We start from the raw sequence: 23,044 nt of genomic DNA on the forward strand, positions 1-23,044 counted from the left end.
ACTATTCACACCCTGACACTCAGTGATCCTACTACTAGGAAGATAACTGTAAAAAGAATATTGACAGGGGAAAAGAATTATCTATATAAAAATATTCCTAGGAAACAGCACTGTACAATGGAAAGAACAATGAGGCTAGAGTTGGAAGATGTCATTCAATTGTTTCAATCATGTCCGACTGTCCATGATCCCATTTTGGGGGTTTCTTGGCAAAGATACTGGAGTCCTTTGCCATTTACTTCTCCAGCTCAGGAAACTGAGGCAAACACAGTGAAGTGACTTGCCAAGGGTCACACAGCTAGTAAGTGTCTGAGGTAAGATTTGAACTCATGAAGATATTCTCCTGACTTCAAGCCCAACAACACTCTATCCACTGTGCCACCTAGCTGCCTAGAGTTGAAAGACCTGGATTCAAATCCTGACTTGGATGCCTACTCCATGTGTGAGTGACCATGGGCAAATTAACTTCTCTTGGCCACAAGCTTCCTCAAAACTGAGGGAGCTTGGGGCAGCTAGGTGGCGCAGTGGATAAAGCACCGGCCCTGGATTCAGGAGGACCTGAGTTCAAATCTGGCCTCAGACACTTGACACTTACTAGCTGTGTGACCCTGGGCAAGTCACTTAGCCCTCATTGCCCTGCCCCCCCCAAAAAAACAAATGGAGGGAGCTGTAATTATAAAGTCTCTGAGGTCTCTTTCAACTCAAGATTTATGATCCTGTGAACATTATCTTAACAGTAAAAGAATGAAAAGACCACATGCATCCAACAATTTGGTCATGGCTCAGGAAATTTTGGTATATGGATGTATCAATCTATCGATCAATCAACAAGCATTTATTAAGTTCTTACTATGTACCAGGTATTGTGGACTCAGCACTGGGGATACAGAGAAAGGCAAATCATTATTGTATCATATGAAAGTGCAAATATGATACCTACAAAGGCCTAAAAGGAAGGCATATATGAGGTGATGCAGAGTAAAGACAGCAGAACCAAAAGAATGATAGATACATAGATATATAATACATATATCTGAACAAGTGACAGAAAGAAATAACAGAGAGAAATTCAAAAGCAGACAAAAAAAATAAATAGTATGACAATGTCCTTACCTTGTTAAAGTTAGTATTTTTTAAAAAAACATTATTGGGCAGCTAGGTGGCGCAGTGGATAGAGCACCGACCCTGAAGTCAGGAGTACCTGAGTTCAAATCCAGCCTTAGACACTTAACACTTACTAGCTGTGTGAACCTGGGCAAGTCACTTAACTTAATTGCCTCACCAAAAAACAAAAACAAAAAAAAACATTATAAGGAGATGATGGATCAGGATAATCTCTGAGTCAAATGAGGAGACCTCCAATCAAACAGATGAGTTACAGGGCATGGATGATGGTCTGCGGGCAATTTGTGGGATATAGGGAATTCCTGGTGATTGGCTCACTGGGGATCAGCTATCCCTCCTCTTGGCCTACAAAAGCTCCAGGCTTCTTGAGACCTTACTTTTCATGCTTTCCCTATCTCTACTTTTAGAGTGCTGAAGAGGAGGGCGTGGGGAGAACTTTTATCAGTTCATGTAACAGCATGGTAATTAAAAGAATATGTGTGCAGGCCTCAGTTTCCTGATGTAAAAAAATGAGGGGCTTAGAAGAGATCACTTCAAAGGTCATTTGAACTCTAAAATTGTATTTAAGATATCACTTTTGTATCTAAGATATCACTTGACCTGACTGCACCCTACCAAAAATTACCCCACCCTTCTTCCTGCCCTGCATTTTCCATTTACCAGTTAGAGGTTACTGCTTTTGGTCAAAGGTCACAGCAAAGCTTCCATAGCAGCAAACAGGTACAATGTGATCTTTAGAAAACAGCACTAAAGCTTCAAACAGAAAAGCTAAAATGAATTTCTAAGGACCAAAAAAGTATAATGCTTCAGAATTAATTTCATAAAGAGGCTCAAGGGGGCCGTAAATCTTTTCAAATTTTGCCACAGTTTCCGAAATAGTATTAGCTATTTTTCGAGGCAGCCAAGAGATAGAGACAGAAGCAGAGAGGGAAAAGAATGAAAGAACATTTTATTAAACATACCGTGTGCCAAGTACTGTGCAAAATGCTGGGAAGAGAAAAGAGATAGGCTTTTGTTTCAAGGAACTCATTCTCTAACAGGAGGAGACACACATGTAAGAGAGTTCAGATGCAGGGCGCATGGTAATGCCTGGAAATCCTAAGAGTTCAGCAACAAGGGAGGTGGCAAGTTCCTTAGGCAAAGCAGATGGCACTACTCAGAGGTCTAGAGGGTGATGTAGCAGGGAGGATGAAAAGGTACAAAGGACCTGAGGACACAGTGACAGGGAAGTTGGTAAAGCCTGGCAGTCTCCCATCTTATTAGAGGCTTATAGCTGGTGACTTTCTGCTCATCAGTGGTATGAGAAGTTATGTCTGGAGGGGAAGTGATCTCGTTCATGTTTTTTGTTGGACCGTGAGTAAATAATTCCCACTCTAAATATATTGAAGCTTAAAATGGCACTAAGATTTTTGGGGACATAATATCTAGAGAATTAAAGAAAATCTAGATTTAAAATTGCACAAATATAGGTTTGTTGAGAGGGGTATGATTTGTTGTTGTTGTTTATTACAGAATTAAATGACTCTTCATGACCTTATTTGGGGTTTTCTTGGCAGAGACACTGGAGGGGTTTTGTATTTCCTTCTCCAGCTCATTTTACAGATGAAGAAACTGAGGCAAACAGGGTTAGATGACTTGCCCAGTGTCCCACAGAGGCCAGATTTGAATTCAAGTGTTCCTGACTACAGGCCAGGGCACTCTATCCACTGCTTCCTAGCTGAGAGAGATGTGAATCTGCCTTCTTTCACAGCCGTGGGCATGATCTTGTTTGTTTGTTTGTTTGTTTGTTTGTTTTTTAGTGAGGCAATTGGGGTTAAGTGACTTGCCCAGAGTCACACAGCTAGTAAGTGTTAAGTGTCTGAGGTCGGATTTGAACTCAGGTCCTCCTGAATCCAGGGCTGGTGTTCTATCTCTAACTCTTTTACCGGTTCCTCTATTTTCTATGTCATGTTAATTGCAGATACCTCCCAAAACTCAGGGAGGAGCTTTCTCTTGACCTTGCCTTTAAGGGAGTTCATGTGTTTACATTATAAATCATTTTTATGAGGGTGACATGAGGATATGCATCCTTTAGGCTTAACTTCTCAAATTCTATCCACAACTATATTTCATATGGTCCATGGGCTATCTTTATGTGGATGCCCCAATGATGCCTAAAATTAAATGTATCTAAAATAGTTTTATCAGCCCTACCCAATGTGCACATTAACTACTTCCCCTTTCATATGTGAGCAGTTTGGTTTGTAAAAGAGGAAGAAAAAGCATATCTGTGTAAGAAAAACTAATCAAATCCACTTGGGGAGAAACATTGTCTCTCAGATGAAATGTTAAGGAGAGACAAGGACCCTTCTGAGGACCAGATGAATGTCCTGAGGGGACCTGTTTGAAGGCAGTACGATGAATGACAAAACAATGGCTATCAGACACTGCAGCCCATGAGCTCATCTGCATGCAATTTCAGAGTTTTATTAGTTATAAATGACAAGATTACAAATGATTTCATTGTTTGGGGTCTAAAGAAAGACTGTTGGGTTCATACCTGAAAGAAAGATGGATTTCTTGTATTTTATGTCATAAGGTAAAGATAAGTCACTGTCCATCAAGAGGCTCTGGCTTGAGATATTAGTGGATTTAAGATGGCAGAAGGAGAAGAAACCACAGGAAGAGAGAGAAGTGAGTAAGCCGAGCACAGGAGAAATCATGGTTACAGAAGACCTAGACAGCTTCTGGCTGAGAACCTCATTTTCCAAATGCTTTGCTGGAAACTTGATGATTGGAAGAGGGACATGGTTTTGCTGATTGGCTGGAGATCTGATTGGAAGAAAGATGAATCCTGCTGCTGGGCTATTGGGCTAATTCTGCTGTTGGGGCATATGGCTAGTGCTGTCTACAATCTCAGAAGGCATGAATTGCCTTCTACTGTTCTCTCAAACCAGAGAGAACTGAGGAGCTTGGCAGGTCTCTGGCTTAAGTGAACTGCTATCACTGATGCAAACTATTTGTTGTTATTGCTGTTGTTGAGTCCTGTCTGACTCTTCCTTACCCTATATGTTTGGGGTTTTCTTGGCAAAGATAATGGAGCAATTTGCCATTTCCTTCTCTGGCTCATTTTCAGATAAGGAACTGAGGAAAACAGTTGAAGTGACTTGCCCAGGGTCACACAGCTAGTGTCTGAAGCCAGATTTGAACTCAGGAAGATGAGTCTTCTTGACGGCAGGCCCAGCACTCTATGCATTGTGCTAACTAGCTTCTAGGGGGCAGCTGAATGACACAACACAGCAAACAACTGAGCACAGCAACCTCTCACTGAAAGAGTGGTTTTCTCAGCACCCTGTTAGAGTGGCTTGGAGCAAAAAGTGCTTGCTACTGTTCCAGGTGCTTCAAGCACAGAAAAGGGATGGTTTTGTCCATCAGGGGAACAGCAAGGCCAAGAAAAGGGGCAGCTAGAAGAAAAGCTGCTTTGTGTGAGACAGATTGTTTAAGAAGGAGCAAAGTCTAGAATTGGGAGGGCTCTGGGGGGCATGGATTTCTCCACTCATGCACCTTCCTTCTAGGTTTCCATGAGCTCAGTCTTCCCCACCAGCACTATGCACATTAGTGAGTGTGTGTCCCAAGTTTATGGAATGAATGTGATGCTTTTATTATTTGTGATCTTGCCTTCTATTGAGTAAATGTTGTGATTACTATTGCTTTTGTCTTATAATTTAGCAAATGTTTTATATCTAAGAATTAATGGTGAAATCAGTCATAGTGACTGATTTCATTTAAATGGGAAACACACTGGTAGAGATTCAGGAGTTAAACTTATATTAGGAGTGTAACCCCACCTCTCCACACATGCACCAGAGTTAGCCTTAATACACTGTAAAGGAGTTGTCTATAGCAGTTGTATACATCTCTTCTCTTCTCCCTTACCCCAATACTATAAGGAGAAAAATACACATATGTGTACATACACATACATGTGCACACACATGCACATATATATGTATATACTTATATACACATATATACACATATCTTTGGTTTGAGAGCAGGTTGGGGTGAGTTAGAGAGAAAAAGAGGATACTGGCACGACATAGGGCACCATGCTGGTGCGTTACCTTGCCCACATGGATGAGTCAGTGGCCACACCCTAGTTACAAACATTATTGTCAATTATAACTCTAATACTTACAGGTCATTTTTTACTTTAATTTCCTTCTCTGGTACCAACCCACTAACAAGTTTTGACATTTGTGCCTCCCAAACATCTCTCATTTCCTCTCCTTCTCAACTCATCCCAGGCCCATAGTCAAAAAGCCATGTCATACACTTGGAATACTGTAACAGTCTCCAGGTTCCCCACTCTCTATCATGTTCAACAAGCAGTTACTCTGTGCCTTCTATATACAATTCAATTTGGGTATTTCTAGCCTCAAGTCTAGGCTTCTATCTTCTTTGACAGCTAGCTGTTACTATTATTTGTCTTCTCATTTAATTTCATTTTAGTTCTCATAACCTGTCTGTCTCCCCACTGTGAAGGAAGCAATGATGTCTGGTTTCGCCCTGTAGCCTACTGAGCATATTTCAGCAGAAACTCACTATATTGTCAACTGATTAACTTTCATGTACTTCTTGTTAATTGTTGTTGAATTGTTTCAGTCACATACAACTCTTTGTGGCCATTTGGTGTTTTCTTGGCAAAAAAATGGCAAACCACTAAAAAAAACCACCATTCCTCAAAGTGTGATTTGCCATTTCCTTCTTTAGCTCATTTTACAGGTGAGAAAACTGAGGCAAATGGGGTGAAGTGACTTGCCCAGGGTCACACAGCTAGTAAATATCTGAAGTTGGATTTTAATTCAGGTCCTCCTGACTCCAGGTCTGGCATTCTATCCACTGTGCCCACACTCCTTGTTATTAGAAATGAACAGGAGCAGCTAGGTGGCGCAGTGGATAGAGCACCGGCCCTGGAGTCAGGAGTACCTGAGTTCAAATCCGGCCTCACACACTTAATACTTACTAGCTGTGTGACCCTGGGCAAGTCACTTAACCCCAACTGCCTCACAAAAAAAAGAAAGAAAGAAAGAAAGAAAGAAAGAAAGAAAGAAAGAAAGAAAGAAAGAAAGAAAGAAAGAAAGAAAGAAAGAAAGAAAGAAAGAAAGAAAGAAAGAAAGAAAGAAAGAAAAGAAATGAACATATTTCTTCAGCAACTCTCATTCTGGGATCTCAAAGCACTTTTCTAAGAATTTAAATAAATACATAGACATAAGAAAAGATTCAATCCCACTAATTAGTGCTTCTTTTCTAAATCACGAACTTCATTTTACCTGAAGGTTTTTAACCCATTCCTTAGCCATTCTCAAAGTATCTTCATTAACTTCAGCAAGTTTCTCCTGCCAAGCAACAGCCTTACCATCAAACTTCACAAAATTGAATTTTTTTTTGAACACCAGCTGCTCCTGCAATAGACAAATTTGATTCAACCATCAAATCTTCATTTTCCCAATAAGACAAAAGGTTTGGACAATTCACAGAAAGAAAAATATCAATGACAATGAATGGAGTCAACTTTTTTAGTTGTGGGTATTAAAAAATCATATTAAAAACCAACCCTTCAAAGTTAAAGGCATTTCATTTCAGGAAAGCATTTATAGTCTGGATGCCGATAGCCCATGCCAGGAAATGGAAATAAACATTTGTGGTAAAAGTCATTTAGAAAGTCTTACACCACAAATGTCAAGTCTTCCACACTGGGGTCATGAAGGAAATAACAAAAGAATCAAAGTCCCTCCCATCAATAGGGTTTGAGAACAGAGAAAACTTCTAAAGCAGTAGGTGAGGAGACTGTCCACCGGGCCATCCAAACAAGGGGAAGATATATTGATTTTGTCATTTTTAAAGGGTAAAGAGAAGCCCTTCTGAAATTTTTCCTTAGGAACCTAGACTCTGACCTCACACAATTCCTGATTCCTTTTGACCATAACTTTAAGAGCTCAGCTCCCTGTTGGTCCCTTATCCCACAGAAGATGATAACAGGTTGAGGCAGGAAATGGGTCCCCAAAGTCAGGGGAAGTGACTGCTTTCTCTAACCTTTAAAAGCTGAAAAATCTTCTCTTTCACCAAAGGCAGTTTACCCTTCATCGAATGAGATGTATCGATGAGAATATAGATATAATCTTCAAGCACCAGTCCAAAAAGACCTTGGCTCCCATTCTGTAGCCATTTAATCCTGGAGATAAGAGAGAGGAAAGGTAGGGATGTTAACAGAGTTAATAGCCAGCAGGTCATCATAGTACATCCCCGAAATCTTGATAAAATATCCAGTGAGAAATTCAATAGATCTCTAATGGAGCCCTATCTCCCCAAATGTCTGCATGGGTTTTACTTATCCTCTTTGGGATAAGTAAAACATATTTTGCAATGAACCTAACAACCCTGTTTCCCCCAACCAGTACACACGTGTTCAAGAAATACAAACTTTAGCACAGATTCGAGTAAAACAGAATTAGGGAAATGGATTTATTGAAGAAATAAATATTTCCATCCCAAAGCTATTCAACAAAAATAATGTTAAAATTAATGATTATTGCAGATCACCCAAGGCAGGGACAGGAAAAGAATAAGCACTTATATGGTAACTACTATATACCAGGCACTGAGCTAAGTGTTTATCCTCACAACAATCCTGGGAGGTAGGTACTCTTATCCCCTTTTTACATTTGAGGCAACTGAGGCAAACAGAGGTTAAGTGATTTTGCCCAGGGTCGCACAACTAGGAAATGTCAAAGGCCAAATTTGAACTCAGGTCTTCTTGATCCCTAGTCCTGTGCCCAGCTGTTAATTTGAGCTGCTGTCCATCTCATTTGTGAATAAAGAGATACTTCCCCCAGCCCGCCCAGAACCACCCACATTCAAGCTGGTAATGCCAGCACATTCTTCCAGCCCTCATAAAACATATGGACAGTGTCAAAGGATGCACGGATAATATTCTGTGACCAAGAACCCAGCCAGCTGTGTGAATGAGTCTTCTGTCCTCCCTCCTCAGGCAACTTTAAAGAAACATGAAATAAATGTGAAGCTGGCAGTAGGCCTAACTATCACTCATAAAGCTCTTAAAAGCCAAAAGGGCCTCAGGAGACAAGGCTGTGCAGCACTGCACGGTTAACATCCTCCCAAGTTCTGCTAATTCAACAAGGGTTTTCTTTATGTATTTAGAGAGAATTATCAGAGACTCCTCTGGTTCCTCGGGTGGATAGGCACTTCAGCAGAGCCATTTCTAAATGTGCAGAAATAGAACACACAGCTCTGGTTTCCATGTGGATGGTGAAAAGGGCAATGAATGGTAAAGTCAGAGCAGGAGAGTGAGTCTCTCACACAGCTGTTACCCTTTTCTTTACAGGTGTGTTACATACTGACCAAACAAACAGTCCAGGTATTCTAGTGGGTAAGGGAAAACTGATGATCTTGGTTATTACAGAATGAAAAGCCAAGTTAACAAGGGATTCCTTAAGAGAGCATCCAGCTGTCTTCAATGATTTCAGGTTACCAAGCAGAAATTAATTGCATCTCAGGTACTAGAAGACCTGGTAGGTATAATTTCTTAGCCACTGTCAGCAGCCTCACAATGAAAAATCATGAAGAATGGGAGAGGCATCATGAGACTGGGCACTAATAAATGATCTGATTTTTAAAAGGACATGATGGGGCAGCTAGGTGGCACAATGGATAGATCACTGGCCCTGGAGTTGGGAGGACCTGAGTTCAAATCCAGCCTCAGACACTTAACACTTACTAGCTGTGTGACCCTGGGCAAGTCACCTAACCCCAATTGCCTCGCCAAAAGAAAAAAAAAAAAAAAGGACATAGGAAGCAAGCAAGGGTATAGTGCATAGAGTGCTGGACCTGTCATCAGGAAGACAAGTGAAAATCCTGTCTCACTGCCTGTGTGACCCCGGGCAAGTCACTTAACCTCTCTCAGCCTCAATTTCCCCCTCAATTTGAACATCCGTGAAATGCTGAAGTCCAAATACAGTGGTTCTTAACCCAAGGTTGATGCACATAAAAATATTTTGTTGACTTAATTTCAATATTATTGGTGCCTTTTGTAATCTTCTGTATTTTATTTTGTGCATTTAAAAACGTTCTTTTTTTTTTTTTTTTTTTAGTGAGGCAATTGGGGTTAAGTGACTTGCCCAGGGTCACACAGCTAGTAAGTGTTAAGTGTCTGAGGCCGGATTTGAACTCAGGTACTCCTGACTCCAGGGCCAGTGCTTTATCCACTGCGCCACCTAGCTGCCCCTAAAAACATTCTTATGAGAAGGGGTCTGTGGGCTTCACCAGACTTCCAAGGGGATCTGGGACATGAACAAGGTTACAAACCTCATTTCCTGTAACAACAGAAATGAGAAATCCTCTACATGCACTTGAGCATAGAAATGTCCACTCTCCCCACCCTGCCACCCCCAATAAAACCTAAAGACTTTACTCCCTCACCAAGAAGTTGATAATGACAACAGGGACTCAAGTGTATACATATTAACAAGCAGGAGTGATGGAGAGCTTGCTGAAGGTGGCCTTTTCAAAGGAAGAGACAGGCTAACACTCCTTCCTCCTCCTGCCTTGAAAACTATGGCAAGATCCAAGGTCCTGTTGATCTCCCTGGCCATAACTGTCCCTTCCTGTTCCTCCTTCCCATTTCCATGCCCTAGGCATTTCATGCTGTGCCTTATGTCTCCCTTGTGTGAAATAAATGTGTCATGATCACTTTATATATCACTGGCCCGACTTTTGGTGAAAAGCCCCTTCTAATTTCCTACAGTTATGGCATGGGGCAGAAGCCACACCATTGATTGGGGTTGTAGAGTTTTGACTTCTGTTTCATTTCTAAAAGCAACATTCATCATTGAAAATAAATGAACACCTTATATTCAATATTCAGTTGCCTTTTATTAGCACACATTCCACAGAAACTGTCTCTTTTGGCCATGTTAATGATTTTCATGCAAGAGGAATGATAAGACAACATGGCAGAGTAGATTGAGTAGACCTAGAAGATGTAGGTCCAGGTCACACCTCTGACACAAATGGGCTGTGTGATACTGGGTAAATCATTGCTCTAAGCATTGATGCTCTTTAAAACTCCCTAAAACTGGGGCAGCTAGGTGACACTGTGGATAAAGCACTGGCCCTGGATTCAGGAGGACCTGAGTTCAAATTTGACCTCAGACACTTGACACTAGCTGTGTGTGACCCTGGGCAAGTCACTTAACCCTCATTGCCCCATTAAAAAAAAAAACAACCTCTCTAAAACTGTAAATTTCAGAGACCTGTAGTGATAGAGGACAGGGGTATTCTAGTAAACTTTTAACAACCAGTTCTCAAAAAAGACTTATGACACACTTTTAGATTTAATCTGCATTATTAACATTTTCTCCATTGCTTTATTAAGTCTAGACAATCATGAAAACATTAAATCAAGCCCTGATTTGTAGCATTTCCAAGATGTAAAGGTGCACACTGAAAATTTAGCAATGGCTCTCTCCCTGTAGGAGCTGGCTCCCCCAAACCACCAAGAGAAAGAGTTTCTTCATCTGAGAGAGTTCCCTGTGTCAATGAAATCAAAGGTCTAGTTCTTATTCCCTAAGACTTCTCATTCACAGATCAAATCTAAAATTTATTATCTTCTCTCAAATATAGAAACTAAAATGGAAATAGAAAAACATCAGCATATATTTATCACATACCTATTATATGCACAACACAGTATTGGGAGTTTGGGGGAATAAAAAAGTAAATATCTAGTTGGCCTCAAGAACTTATATAATATAGTTAGGAAGTCCATGGCTCTCATAGATGGTCTCCAAAATATTATTGTCCTCTCCAAGTATCATCATAATCCAAAGACAGCCCCCAAATTCATCAAGTTTGTTCTAGAAGTGTCATAAACATCAGAAATGAAATTTCTCATAATCTCCCTTCTAGTCTGTAATGACTATTTCTGAGTATAGGATCCTCCAAAGGAGGAAACAATATAGTTTCTGTCCCTCACTTCTGAATTGGCATGGATACTAAAAAAAGACAGACAGTAGACATGTGACAGGAAGCCTAAAATAAAGGTCATGATCTTGGGGAACAGGAGCCAACCCGAGAATAAACAGTCTTGGAGACCAAGTAGATATGGCGGCAGACTCCTCACATTTGGCTGGGTGGGAACAAGGGAACAAATAGACCCAGAGACTATTTCCTGGTATGATTTCTTCCCTTTATACTACCCTCAAGGGCATCTTCCCACCAGCTTGAGGACTCTCCTGGGGGTTACTGTTTATCTTGCAGGACCAGTAACTCATTAGCAGAGATTAGTATGTCAGGTAAATCTGTTATCAGCCATAAGGGAACCTGGGCACTGGGAGAATAGGACTCAGGAAATGAAAGTTTAGATGGTGGAGGAGGTGAAGTAAGGAAGGTTGAAAGAATAGGGTTTCCTCTCCTACCAGCCTTCAATACAAGAGGACCACGGGAAGGCATTTGATAACTTGGGAATGGGAGCACTGAAAGGGATTAGGGGGGTCTGCTGAAAGAATGGTGGCAGGGGAGGGAGGTTCACCTAAAATGAGCCTGGTCCTTGTTGACTAGGGCGGTAGCCTGGTCAAGGAGGGGCCGTGTAAATAATCCTCCTGATAGATCACCTACAAACGATGAATTTATCATATTGTTAAAATAGGCTAAAGAACCTTTCCGGATAGCAAAATCTGACAAAGACGTGAGGAGTCACACATGCTTCTTTTAAAATTAAGTAACACGAAAATTTCAAACGACGTGTCAGTCTTTTGTGGTTTCATTTTATTCTTTCAGTGGGTGCTTTGAAATAGAATACCCAAGGACTCTGATGATACTGCATAATGTCATTTAAAGATTAGAACAAAGGATATGAGACACTTGAAAAACATGTATTGTGACACAGTAGTGTGTGTGTCAAATCTAATAACCCCATATTTCATTTACCATTTTTAAAGGCAACATCACCCAGTAATGAAATAAAAAGGGGCCTAAAATGCAAATGCACCATCCATTTAGTAAACATCACCCAGTGGGTTCTTTTATTTGCATATCATCTGAGTTGTGAAGACACCAAACCCAGTCACCAATGGCTGTTGCTTCATCATGCCTGCCCACAAGGTTGAACCATTTTTTTTATTTTTTTTATTTTTTGGTTTTTTGTTTTTGTTTTTGCAGGCAATGGGGGTTAAGTGACTTGCCCAGGGTCACACAGCTAGTGTCAAGTGTCTGAGGCAGGATTTGAACTCAGGTACTCCTGAATCCAGGGCCGGTGCTTTAACCACTGCACCATCTAGCTGCCCCTGAACCATTGTTTTAAATGAAGAAAAGGACTAAACTCTTTGCTTCTGAGAAAAAAAAAACTAACCTTTTTTCTTTTTTTAATCATAAAAGTATTTTATCATTTTCCAGTTACATGTAGATAGTTTTCAACATTTTTTTCATAAGATTTCTAGCTCCAAATTTTTCTCCTTCCCTCCCTTCCCTTCCTCCTCAAGACAGCAAGCAATCTGATATGTTATATATGTACAATCACATTAAACATATTTCTGCATTAGTCATGTTGTGAAAGAAGAATCAGAACAAAAGGGGAAACCTCAAAAAACAAAAAAAGTAGAAACAGTATGGCTCAATGTGCATCCAGATTCCACAGTTCTTTTTTCTGGATATGGAGAGCATTTTCCATCATGAATCCTTTGGAATTATTTTGGATCATTGTATTTCTGAGAAGAGTTAAGTCTATCACAGTTGATCATCACACAATGTTTTTGATACTGTGTACAATGTTCTACTGGTTCTGCTCATTTCACTCAGCATCAATTCATGTAAGTCTTTTCTGGTTTTTCTGAAATCTGCCTGCTCATCATTTCTTATGCATAATAATGTTCCATTACGTTCATATACCACAACTTGTTTAGCTGTTCCCCCAATAGATGGGCATCCCCTCAATTTCTAATTCTTCACCACCACAAAAGAGCAGCATATAAATATTTTTGTACATATAGATCCTTTCCCCTTTTTCATGATCTCTTTGGGATATAGAACTAGTACTGGTGTTGCTGGGTCAAAGGGTATGCACAAAAACTAACCTTTTTTCAATCAGCTCCAAGGCACTGCTCATCTTCTCTTCATAGGCCTTGCACTTGTCTGCAGTGACATAAACATGGACCATAGTTCCATCCTTCCAGGGAGTGTGGACAAATTTGTTACAGTATTTTGCATGGACATTTTTCTTGTTTGTCTCCTATGGGGAAAACAACAACCACCACCACCACCACCAAAAAAAAATCTCATATACCTAAAAGAATTTATAAGCAGCCTATTACAAGCAGCAGGACATCCGTGGCATGACCATATGGAGTTCTATTACCTAATTTGTCTCCATAGTCACTGAGACTAGTCATGCTCTATAAAATGGCTACAGGCATTGAATTAACCATTAATTTAATAAGCATGTATTCAGTGTCTGTCTTTGTGCAAGCCACTATTCTATGTTCTGTGTGTAAGACAAAGTATAAGAAACAGTTCCTACCCTCAAGGAGATTGGAAGGAAAGAAAAATGGAAGGAAGAAAAGAAGGAAGGAAGGAAGGAAGGAAGGAAGGAAGGAAGGAAGGAAGGAAGGAAGGAAGGAAGGAAGGAAGGAAGGAAGGAAGGAAGGAAGGAAGGAAGGAAGGAAGGAAGGAAAAAATATTAAACACAATGTGCAAAGCACTGTGTTAAACATTGGATTTAAAAGAGAAAAAGCAAGACAGTTTGCCCTTTCAAAGAGCTCAATCCTAATAGGGGAAAAGAAGTCTATGTAGACTAAATATTAAACAACCAGCTTATTTGATGATGTTTCCTAAAACAAGAGTTAATGGCTGACTTCTCTTTAACTCTCCACAATCCTTATCAGAATGCCTTATGCACAATTAGGGGCTCAACAAATCTTTGTTGAAGAAATTATTCTATTTTTTTTTCAGTGTTTTTTTTTTTAATTTACAGGATGCTTTCCCAGAAACCTCAATAAGATAGGAAGGGCCAATATCCTTATCTCCATTTCACAGATGAAGGAGTTGATGCTGAAGGACTTGGACATTGTCACATGGGTAATGTCAGTTCCAGAATTTGAAACCGGGTCTCCTGACTCAAAATCTGGAGCTATTTTTATTGATACATAGGAATGAGTGAATGGCAGTTGGTAAAATTGTGGTAGCAAGTTATCAAGTGAGTAAGACATTGTTAAAGGAGTTCAGAGAATGGAGGGTGAATTTGGGGCTAGCACAGTCAGGGAAGGATAGATCCAATAGAGAAGGTAATACCTGAGATACACAAAATGCTTTCCCATTGTTCACTTCTTCCATATTTGGAAAAGTGTAATAACCACAATAGCTAGTATTTATATATGATACATATGTATATATGTGTGTGTTTATATTGATATATATCAAGTCTCAGACCCTTAATAGCTATGTGACCCTGAGCAAATCACTTAATGTGTCTACCTCAGTTTCCTCTTCTGTAAAATGGAGGGCAATAACAGACCCTGCAGTTCAAGGTTGTTGTGAAGATAAAGTAAGATCCACTATACAAATACAAACACATACATGTATACATATATTTATACACATACACACACAAATATGTGTGTGTGTGTGTGGGGGGGGTGTTAGTAAGGGTCTAAGGCCAGATTTAAACTTAGGCTTTCCTGACTCCAGGACCAATGCCCTATCCATAGGGCCACCTAGCTGCCACATAAGTACAGGCAAAAGTCCTATCAAATTCACATTCATGGGACTCAAAGTATTCATTCAAGAATATACATTTTTCAAGTGTAGAAATTATGTCAATATATGGTAAATGCACTATCTTCATGCTCCAACTGTTATAAAATCAAATGGGACCCTATGGTATGTGATACCCTCTTCCCCTGGACCACCTAGGAAAAGTTCATATAAAGTCTTCCCTTTCCATCAAATTAGCTGGGAAAAAGCAAAACTGTACCTGGAAACCATTGCTGAGCCAGGTGGTAAAAATAGGAGAAAAGTATCTTACTGGTCAGCCAAGGGATCATTTCAATTCCCCAAAGAAGAAATGCTCCTTAGGCTTGGACATTGGGTCCGAATAGGTAGCCACTCATACACAGTGTGATTTCAGGGACTCTGGAAAGGGCGCCCCTCTCGCCAAGTATCTCTTTAACCTTTTCGGTGGCATAGTAGAGAGAGAGTGTTGGGCCTGGAGTCAGGAAGACTTGAGTTCTTATCCGGCCTCAGACCCTTAACATCTGTTTGCCTCAGCTTCCTCAACTGTAAAATGGGGCTAATAATAGCACTTGCTATTATTAGCAGGGCTAATTGTAAGGATCAAATGGGATAAAATTGGAAAGTGCTTAGCATAGTGGCTGGCATGCAAAAGTTGTTCTATAAATGCTTATTCCCTTCCTTTTTCCTCTTAGTGATACCTGAAATTAGAAAAGCATGCTCTTTTTTCATAATAAAATTGATACCTCATTAAAAGATAATTAATTTAAAATTTTCAAGCTGTAGTAGTTATTTGGTCTTTAGCGTAAATGAGTTTGCAAAGTCTTTTCCTTAGTGTAAAATCTGACCAATAAAAGAGAATACTGGCAAAAAGCAAATCTAGGGGACAGCTAAGTGGCACAGTGGATAAAGCACTGGCCCTGGATTCAGGAAGATCTGAGTTCCAATCTGGCCTCAGACACTTGACACTTACTAGCTGTGTGACCCTGGGCAAGTCACTTAACCCTCACTGCCTCCCCCCCCCCACCACCAAAAGTAAAAGGGAAGCTGGGGAAAATGAAAATAAACTTCACCTACTTCACAATTTTGCTTCAGACCAATCCCTGTGAGCAGCAATTGCATAATTTCAGAGGGGAATACAGCTTTCTATGTGTTACTTCAAATACAAAAGTAAAGGTTGTTACCTTCTTTTTCCCTCCATAATTGAAAAAAGATAGGTTGAAGGAATGGGGGAGGGCAGAGCTTAACTTCACTAAAGCTCATATGTCTGTTCTACCACTTACTAGCAATACTATCTGGGGAAAATGATTCCATCTCTGAGAGCCTTACATTTCTCCTCTGTAAAATGGTGTTGGGGCAGCGAGGTTGCCCAGTGGCTAGAGTGCCTGGCCTAGAGTCAGGAAGGCTCATCTTCGAGTTCAAATCTGGCCTCAGATACTTATTAACTGTGTTAACCTGGACAAGTCACTTACCCCTGTTTGCCTTAGTGTCCTCATATGTAAAATGAACTGGAGAAGGAAATGCCAAACCACTCCAGTGTCTTTGCCAAAAAAAAAAACCCCCAACAACTAGGGTTATGAAGAGTCAGACACAACTGAAAAATAACTAAACAACAACAATGGGGATAATAATACACATGCTACTGAATACCAGGGTTACTGTGAGATGTATGTGTTATGCAATTATAATGTTTTAATGAGAAGCAGTGTGGTGGAGTGTATAGAGAGCTGGCCTCAAAGACAAGATAACCTGAATTCAAGTCACACTTCAGACACATACTGGTTGTGAGATTGGGTACAAATCACTCAACCTTGTCAATGTCCCTACATGTCTAAGACTCTCAGTTGCGAAATTTGTGCTAATCTGAATTGGTGAAAGGAGTCTCCTTAATGGGAGTTATGTATGATTATGAAATCATAGCCTTGATCCAAAGGAAAAAAAATTATGTAATAATGAAAACTGCTAAAAAAAAACCCTACTATTATACTAAAAAGCCCTAATCTCAACACATTTTGTGAGATATTGTGGCATGGTGAAAAGAGAGACAGAGTAATTTCCTTTTGGAAGTTGTATTAACTCCGTCAGGATACCTACAGTGCAGTACAACTTGTCTATATTTCAAAAGTCTTCTCTACCAAGACAATATTTGACACACTGGGAGAATCTAGTCTCGTAACAACTGGGTACCTGTTTTGTGGTGTTGGCAACCATTCGGTTGAACAGATGGTACAAGATATATTTTAAAGTGACAAGAAGGGACAAGAATCTTGCTCTTCAGAGTTCACTGGCTGTAACTGAGGAGCTCAGATAGGCAAATTTTCTACCTAAAAAAAAAGAACTACTCTAGTGATACATTTTATGCAGGATTGATCCCAAGTTCTTGAATGAGCATCAGCAGGGCCCAAGTTCTGAAAAGTTTTTTTGTTTTGTTTTTTGGTGAGGCAATTGGGGTTAAGTGACTTGCCTAGGGTCACACAGCTAGTAAGTGTTAAGTGTCTGAGGTTGCATTTGAACTCAGGTCCTCCTGAATCCAGGGCCAGTGCTCTATCCACTGTGCCACCTAGCTGCCCCCTGTTCTGATAAGTTTTACCACTCGGGAAGGAATTCAAGGATGGTCCATGAAAGAGACTGAGTTTACTTTCGGAGGACCCACTTAGTGATAATAACAGCTAACATTTATAGAGAGTTTACTATGTGCCAGGCACTTTGCCAAGCACTTTATGATTGTTATTATCTCATTTTATCCTCACAATAACCCAGGGAGAAAGGTACCATTATCATCCCCATTTTTTTGTTGTTCAATTGTTTCAGTCGTGTCCAACTCTCCATGATCCCATCATGCTATTTTCTTGGCAAAGACACTAGAATGGTTTGCCATTTCCTTCTCCAGCTCATTTTACAGATGAGGAAACTGAGGCTAAGAGAAGTTAAATGACTTGCCCGAGGTGAGACAACTAGGAAGTATTAAAGGCCAGATTTGAACTCGGGTTTTCCAGATTCCAGGCCTGCTCCATCCACTGTGCCAACTAGCTGCCCCTTGGCCCTGACAACCCACAAAACAAAAATAAGAAATAGCAAGAGCAGAGGCCCCTTTCAGGACATTGTGATATATTGCTGTCCTGAAAATTATTATTATTCTCTGAAGTTTCTATTTCAGTCTTATTTCTAATTTCAGTGTCACTTGTAGTTCATTTATAACTAGAAACTATTCACTGATTTGATTTTTTGTTTTCCCATATGGGAACGGTTTTGAGAAATCTAAGGTGGAGATGCAGAATAATAAATTGAGAAAGGAATGGGAAGGGAAAAGAAAGATTTGTAATCGTGGCTCAAACTGCTCATTTTATAGACAAGGAAATGAGGCCCCAGAGAAGTCGTGATTTGCCCAAGATCACAAGACTAACGGTAGCAGAGAGTCAAAACTCGAAGTGACCTCTTCTGACTCCCAAATGCAATGTTCGACTCTGCCACTCTCAAAGAAGGAGCGGTCATCTCCATGGAAATACCACAATTTCCAGCCTCCAACCCCTCAAGCACCTGCCTCTCTGTGGGCTTTTTCTTCACAAATACTTTGATTCTGCCCCTGTAACTCTGATTTTAATTAAGATCCTTCCAGTAGGAATTAGAAAATTAATTGCATTCATATGGTACCACTCACTGGCTGTCCAGAACAGGGGAGAGTGGAAAGAGTCTCTGATTCCTCGTCCGGTTTTTCCACCCTACTTACGGCACAGGTCTGCAGGTACACGTTGTCGGGCCTGGCTTTTATGTCAACAACTCCATCAATGTGGCGAAAGGAACAGTTAGCGAGGATATCAAACGCCGTCAGTTTTTGGGCTTTCAGGCCGTATTTCTGCAGCCACTTCCTGGAATCCAGCCTGTCTTCTAGTGATGATTTTGATGAGAGTTCTATTTTAGAAGCACAGTTCATTGGCCAATTACATACGCAGCTCTGTGTGTATGGCATCTGTCTATTTTAGCATCCTTCCTAAGGCCCATTAGCCTAAATACAGGTCATACTTCTGTGCCCCACACCCTCCCCCAACCTGGCTTATGTATGTAATAATGTGTGTTTTATAATCAAATTCTGAGTACCACAACTACTATTTAAAGCCCTCTGGTCTCCCTGGCATAGGAAGAAACAGGGACAAGTGGCCTTCAAGCACCCTGCAGGAGCCTAATGCTGTCACTGCTTCAAGATAAAGGAGGCAGATTCTAAGCACACACATCCCTGACCCAAGAACCCTTGAGACAGGGGTCCCATGGAAAAGTCTTTGGATTTGCCCTCTCTCCTTTGCATTCCAGAGTCTGTAGGAGACCACAAAGGCTAGGGGAAGAGGGGTTCAGGAAGCGATCTCTTGTAAGTCTCCCTCATCAAGAGGCAGTTTGCACTTTGTCCTAAGGCTCATCTCCGCTTCCTATTTTTAGCTGGATGACCCAGGGCCTGCTGCTCGCTGACAGCTACAGTTGCTCAGGTTTTTACATGGAACTCACTATCTCAGGGAGGAAAAATACAACAGAAGAGAAAAGCAGAAATGCTGAACAACTATTGCCTACTACTCTATGGTATGTAAATTTTACAAGGGAGTACAGGGATGACCTGGGCATTATGATAGGGAGGGAGGAGAAAGGGAGAGGAGAAGGGTAGGGAAAATGAGAGGGGAGAGGATCAGGAGATTAACCCAACTATATTCTCAGCCTCTTCTGCCTCAAAAATCCCTTCTAAATTCTGTGTTGTGAGTACTGGTAGAAAATTTTCAATTAGTCCAGGGGTGGGAAAAATTCAACACCCACCACCCTGAGGCTACAAATCCCCAGAGAGCATGGATGTCACCTTAAGACAGATCTGGGGTTGGTATGGGGGAGGCGGGAGAAAGAACCTACAGACCTAGAGATACAAGATAAGAGTGTTGGAAGTGGAGTTAGGGGACCTCCATCAGAATCCCAGATCTCTCATGCCTCTGTTCTCTGGGAGAAGTCACTTTATATCTCTGTTGCCCCAAGTTCTTCATCTGTAAAATGAAGAGCTTGAACTAGGAGACCTCTATAGCCCCTTCTGCCTCTTTAAACCCTGTGAGGCTAGAAATCTGAATATTAAAATGTCTGCCCGGCCTGTGATAAAATGGCAGAGGAGAATGGGAGGAAGTGATGGATAAACAAAGAAAAAGAATGGGGGGAAAGAAGAGGATGGAGAAAGGCCCATCTGTTTCACCGCTGTCATGTGGGGAGGAGTTAGGGAAGAGGGAGCTGGCATTGATCGGGTTTTAGATTAAAGGTGTTCATTGGCCATTGAGTTTAGTCAATATCTGACCTCGAATAATGGGGAATCAATGGCCTCTTGGCACAGCCCTTACAAGTTCTGGGCAGCTTTAACTGTTAGGAAGCTTTTTCTTCAAGCTTAAATTTTCCTTCCTGTAACTTCCACCTACTTCAACCAGTCCCTTTCCACAGGAGAGTCATTCAAACACCTGAAGGCAATTAAGTTACACCCCTTCCCCATTTCTGGGTCTGTTCTTCTCCTTACTGAATATCAACAGTTCCTTTATCTGATCCTCAGATGGAGGGAGCTAAGGGTGTGCCACCACCCTATTACCCTCCTCTGGACACTGAAAAGCTTCCAAACATCCTTCCTACATCGGGGTACCCAAAACTTAATATGATACTTTAGATGTGGCCTAAGCTGGGCAGAGTATAACAGAACCATCATCTCCTTATCCTAGAAGCTATATAACTCAATATAGCCCAAGGGAATGGAGGGAGAGAAGAAGAAGGAAAGAGAATAAGCATTTATATAGTGTCTGCTATGTACAAGGGGACAGCTAAGAGGTGCAGTGCACATAGCGCCAGGCCTGAAGTCAGGAAAATCTAAATTCAAATCCAGCCTCAGAAACTTACTAGCTGTGTGACCCTGGGCAAGTCACTTCACCCTGTTTGCCTCAGTTTCTTCATCTGTAAAACGAGCTGGAGCAAGGGCAAGCCACACCAGAAATCTTTGCCAAAAAAACTACAAATGGGGTCACAAAGAGTCAAAATGACTGAAAAACAACAATGTGCCAGATACTGCATTGTGTGCTTTATAAATATTATTTCTTTTGATCCTCACAACAATCCTGTGAAGTTATCATCCCCATTTACACTTAAGGAAATTGAGGCACACAGAGGTTAAGTCACAGGGTCACACATTTGTCCAGTAAGTATCTTAGTCTGGATTTGAACTCAGGTCTTCCTGACTCCAGGCCTAGTGTTCTATCTACTGTGCCATCAAGATTATATTAGTTTTAGGGTCAGCTAGGTAGCACAGTGGATAAAGCACCAGCCCTGGATTTAGGAGGACCTGAGTTCAAATCTGACCTCAGACACTTGACACTTACTAGCTGTGTGACCCTGGGCAATTCACTTAACTCTCATTGCCTTGCCAAAAAAAGAAAGAAGTTTAAAAAAAAAAAGATTATATTAGCTTTTTTTTCTGTCACATCACACTGTTGAATCATACTGAGCTTACAGATCTTTTTCAAACAACTAGCTAAACATGTCTTCCCCCTCTTTGTATTTTTAGGTGATTTTCTTAAACCCAAAGGCAATACTTTTGGGGGCAGCTAGATGGCACAGTGGATAAAGCACCCACCCTGGATTCAGGAGGACCTGAGTTCAAATCCAGACTCACACACTTGATAATTACTATCTGTGTGACCCTGGGCAAGTCACTTAACCCTCATTGCCCTGATGAAGGAAGGAAGGAAGGAAGGAAAGAAAGAAAGGAAGGAAGAATGGATGGAAGGAAGAAAAGAAAGAAAGTTACATGTTGAATGGTTAATATGGATATGTGTTTTGCCGAACTTCACATGCATATTGAATATCATATTGCTTGCCTTCTCAATGGGTGGGGAAGGAGTTGGAGGAAGGGAAAGAATGGGGAACTAGAAATGTCAAAATGAATGTAAAAAAAAAAGGAAGTTACATGCTGAATTGATCATACATTTAAAAGGAAAAGCAAAGGGTAAATAACAGATTCACAGCTTCTTGTACAACCCTCTTTTCTGTTCTATTCTGTATATGGAAATGCTTTGCTTTATTTGGTGTTTTTTAAATTCAGAATTTTTAAAATGAATACCCATTCCCCCACCCCCCTATCCCTTCAACCCTGTTGGTTTGCTCAGCTACCATATCCATGGTTTTCTCAGTAATCAGTAATGTAGTTCATCTGGGCTAAATACTTGGAAAATACCACAGGTGACTCTTTTACTAGCTCTGTATAGAGCCTGGAGTCAGGAAGACCTGAGATCAAATATGGCCTTAGACCCTTACTAGCTGTGTGACCTTGGCCAAGTCACTTAACTTCTGTTTACCTCAGTTTCCTCCATTTTAAAATGAGAATAACAGTACCTTCCTCACAGGGTTGCTGTGAGGATCAAATGTGATAATATATGTAAAGCACTTAATGCAGTGCCTGACACAAAGTAGGTGCTTTATAAATGTTTAATTCCCTTACCTCTTCCCTCCCCCCCTCATTATTTCATCAGTGGAAAGGAATCTAATGGGTCTGGATTTAATACAATACAATTTTTACATTTAATCCACATAGAATATTCCTGGGATTGAGGCAATCAGGGGATTCCAGGGACACAAAAAGTGTGAATTACAGAACAAAAGCTAACATGGGTACCATCTCTACAACCCTACAGATATGGAATGTCCACTTTTTTGGCGGGGGGAGGGGATGGCAGGTTTTTTTTTCTCCAAATAGGTTAATGCTTTTAATATGGTAAGTTTATGTAATTATTTTTCATTTTGTGTGCATGTCACATACACATCAAAAATTTTCCCCTTTCAAAGAGATTTTATGTGGCCAATATTCCTGTTAGCTGCCTGGAGTCGGCTGAGTCAGCAAATTGTTAACATTAGTGAGGAGGGGGAGGGGAGAACCCAAAGCAAGTTGCGTCAAACAAAGTGACAATTTCCCCACAATCTCTGCATTTTTGGTTTCCTAACCTCCAGGAGATTGCCCCAGTTCTAAATTCTGTGCTCTGGAAACTGGGTCATCTTGATGCTTTTGATCTCAGTGTCCTACAGATAATCCAGAAGCTGACCGGGCCTAGTTTTTGGATTTTACCTGCTCCAGGTGAGAATGACCTCAGGCCTA

At 40.8% G+C, this 23,044-nt stretch overlaps 1 protein-coding gene across 1 annotated transcript in view; it reads right to left on the bottom strand.

The window, feature by feature from the left end:
* Positions 1–23,044, bottom strand: part of VWA3B (von Willebrand factor A domain containing 3B) — a 211,740-nt gene that overhangs the window by 93,852 nt on the left and 94,844 nt on the right. The window contains exons 10-13 of the mRNA XM_043997092.1: positions 18,632–18,813; positions 13,254–13,408; positions 7,201–7,339; positions 6,438–6,569 (exon numbers count right to left, since the gene is read on the bottom strand). Of these exons, the coding sequence (XP_043853027.1) occupies positions 6,438–6,569; positions 7,201–7,339; positions 13,254–13,408; positions 18,632–18,813 (608 nt within the window). The remainder of the gene's footprint in view (positions 1–6,437; positions 6,570–7,200; positions 7,340–13,253; positions 13,409–18,631; positions 18,814–23,044) is intronic.

The sequence above is a fragment of the Dromiciops gliroides genome, chromosome 3 (assembly GCF_019393635.1).
Source record: "Dromiciops gliroides isolate mDroGli1 chromosome 3, mDroGli1.pri, whole genome shotgun sequence".
Lineage (NCBI taxonomy): Eukaryota > Metazoa > Chordata > Mammalia > Microbiotheria > Microbiotheriidae > Dromiciops > Dromiciops gliroides.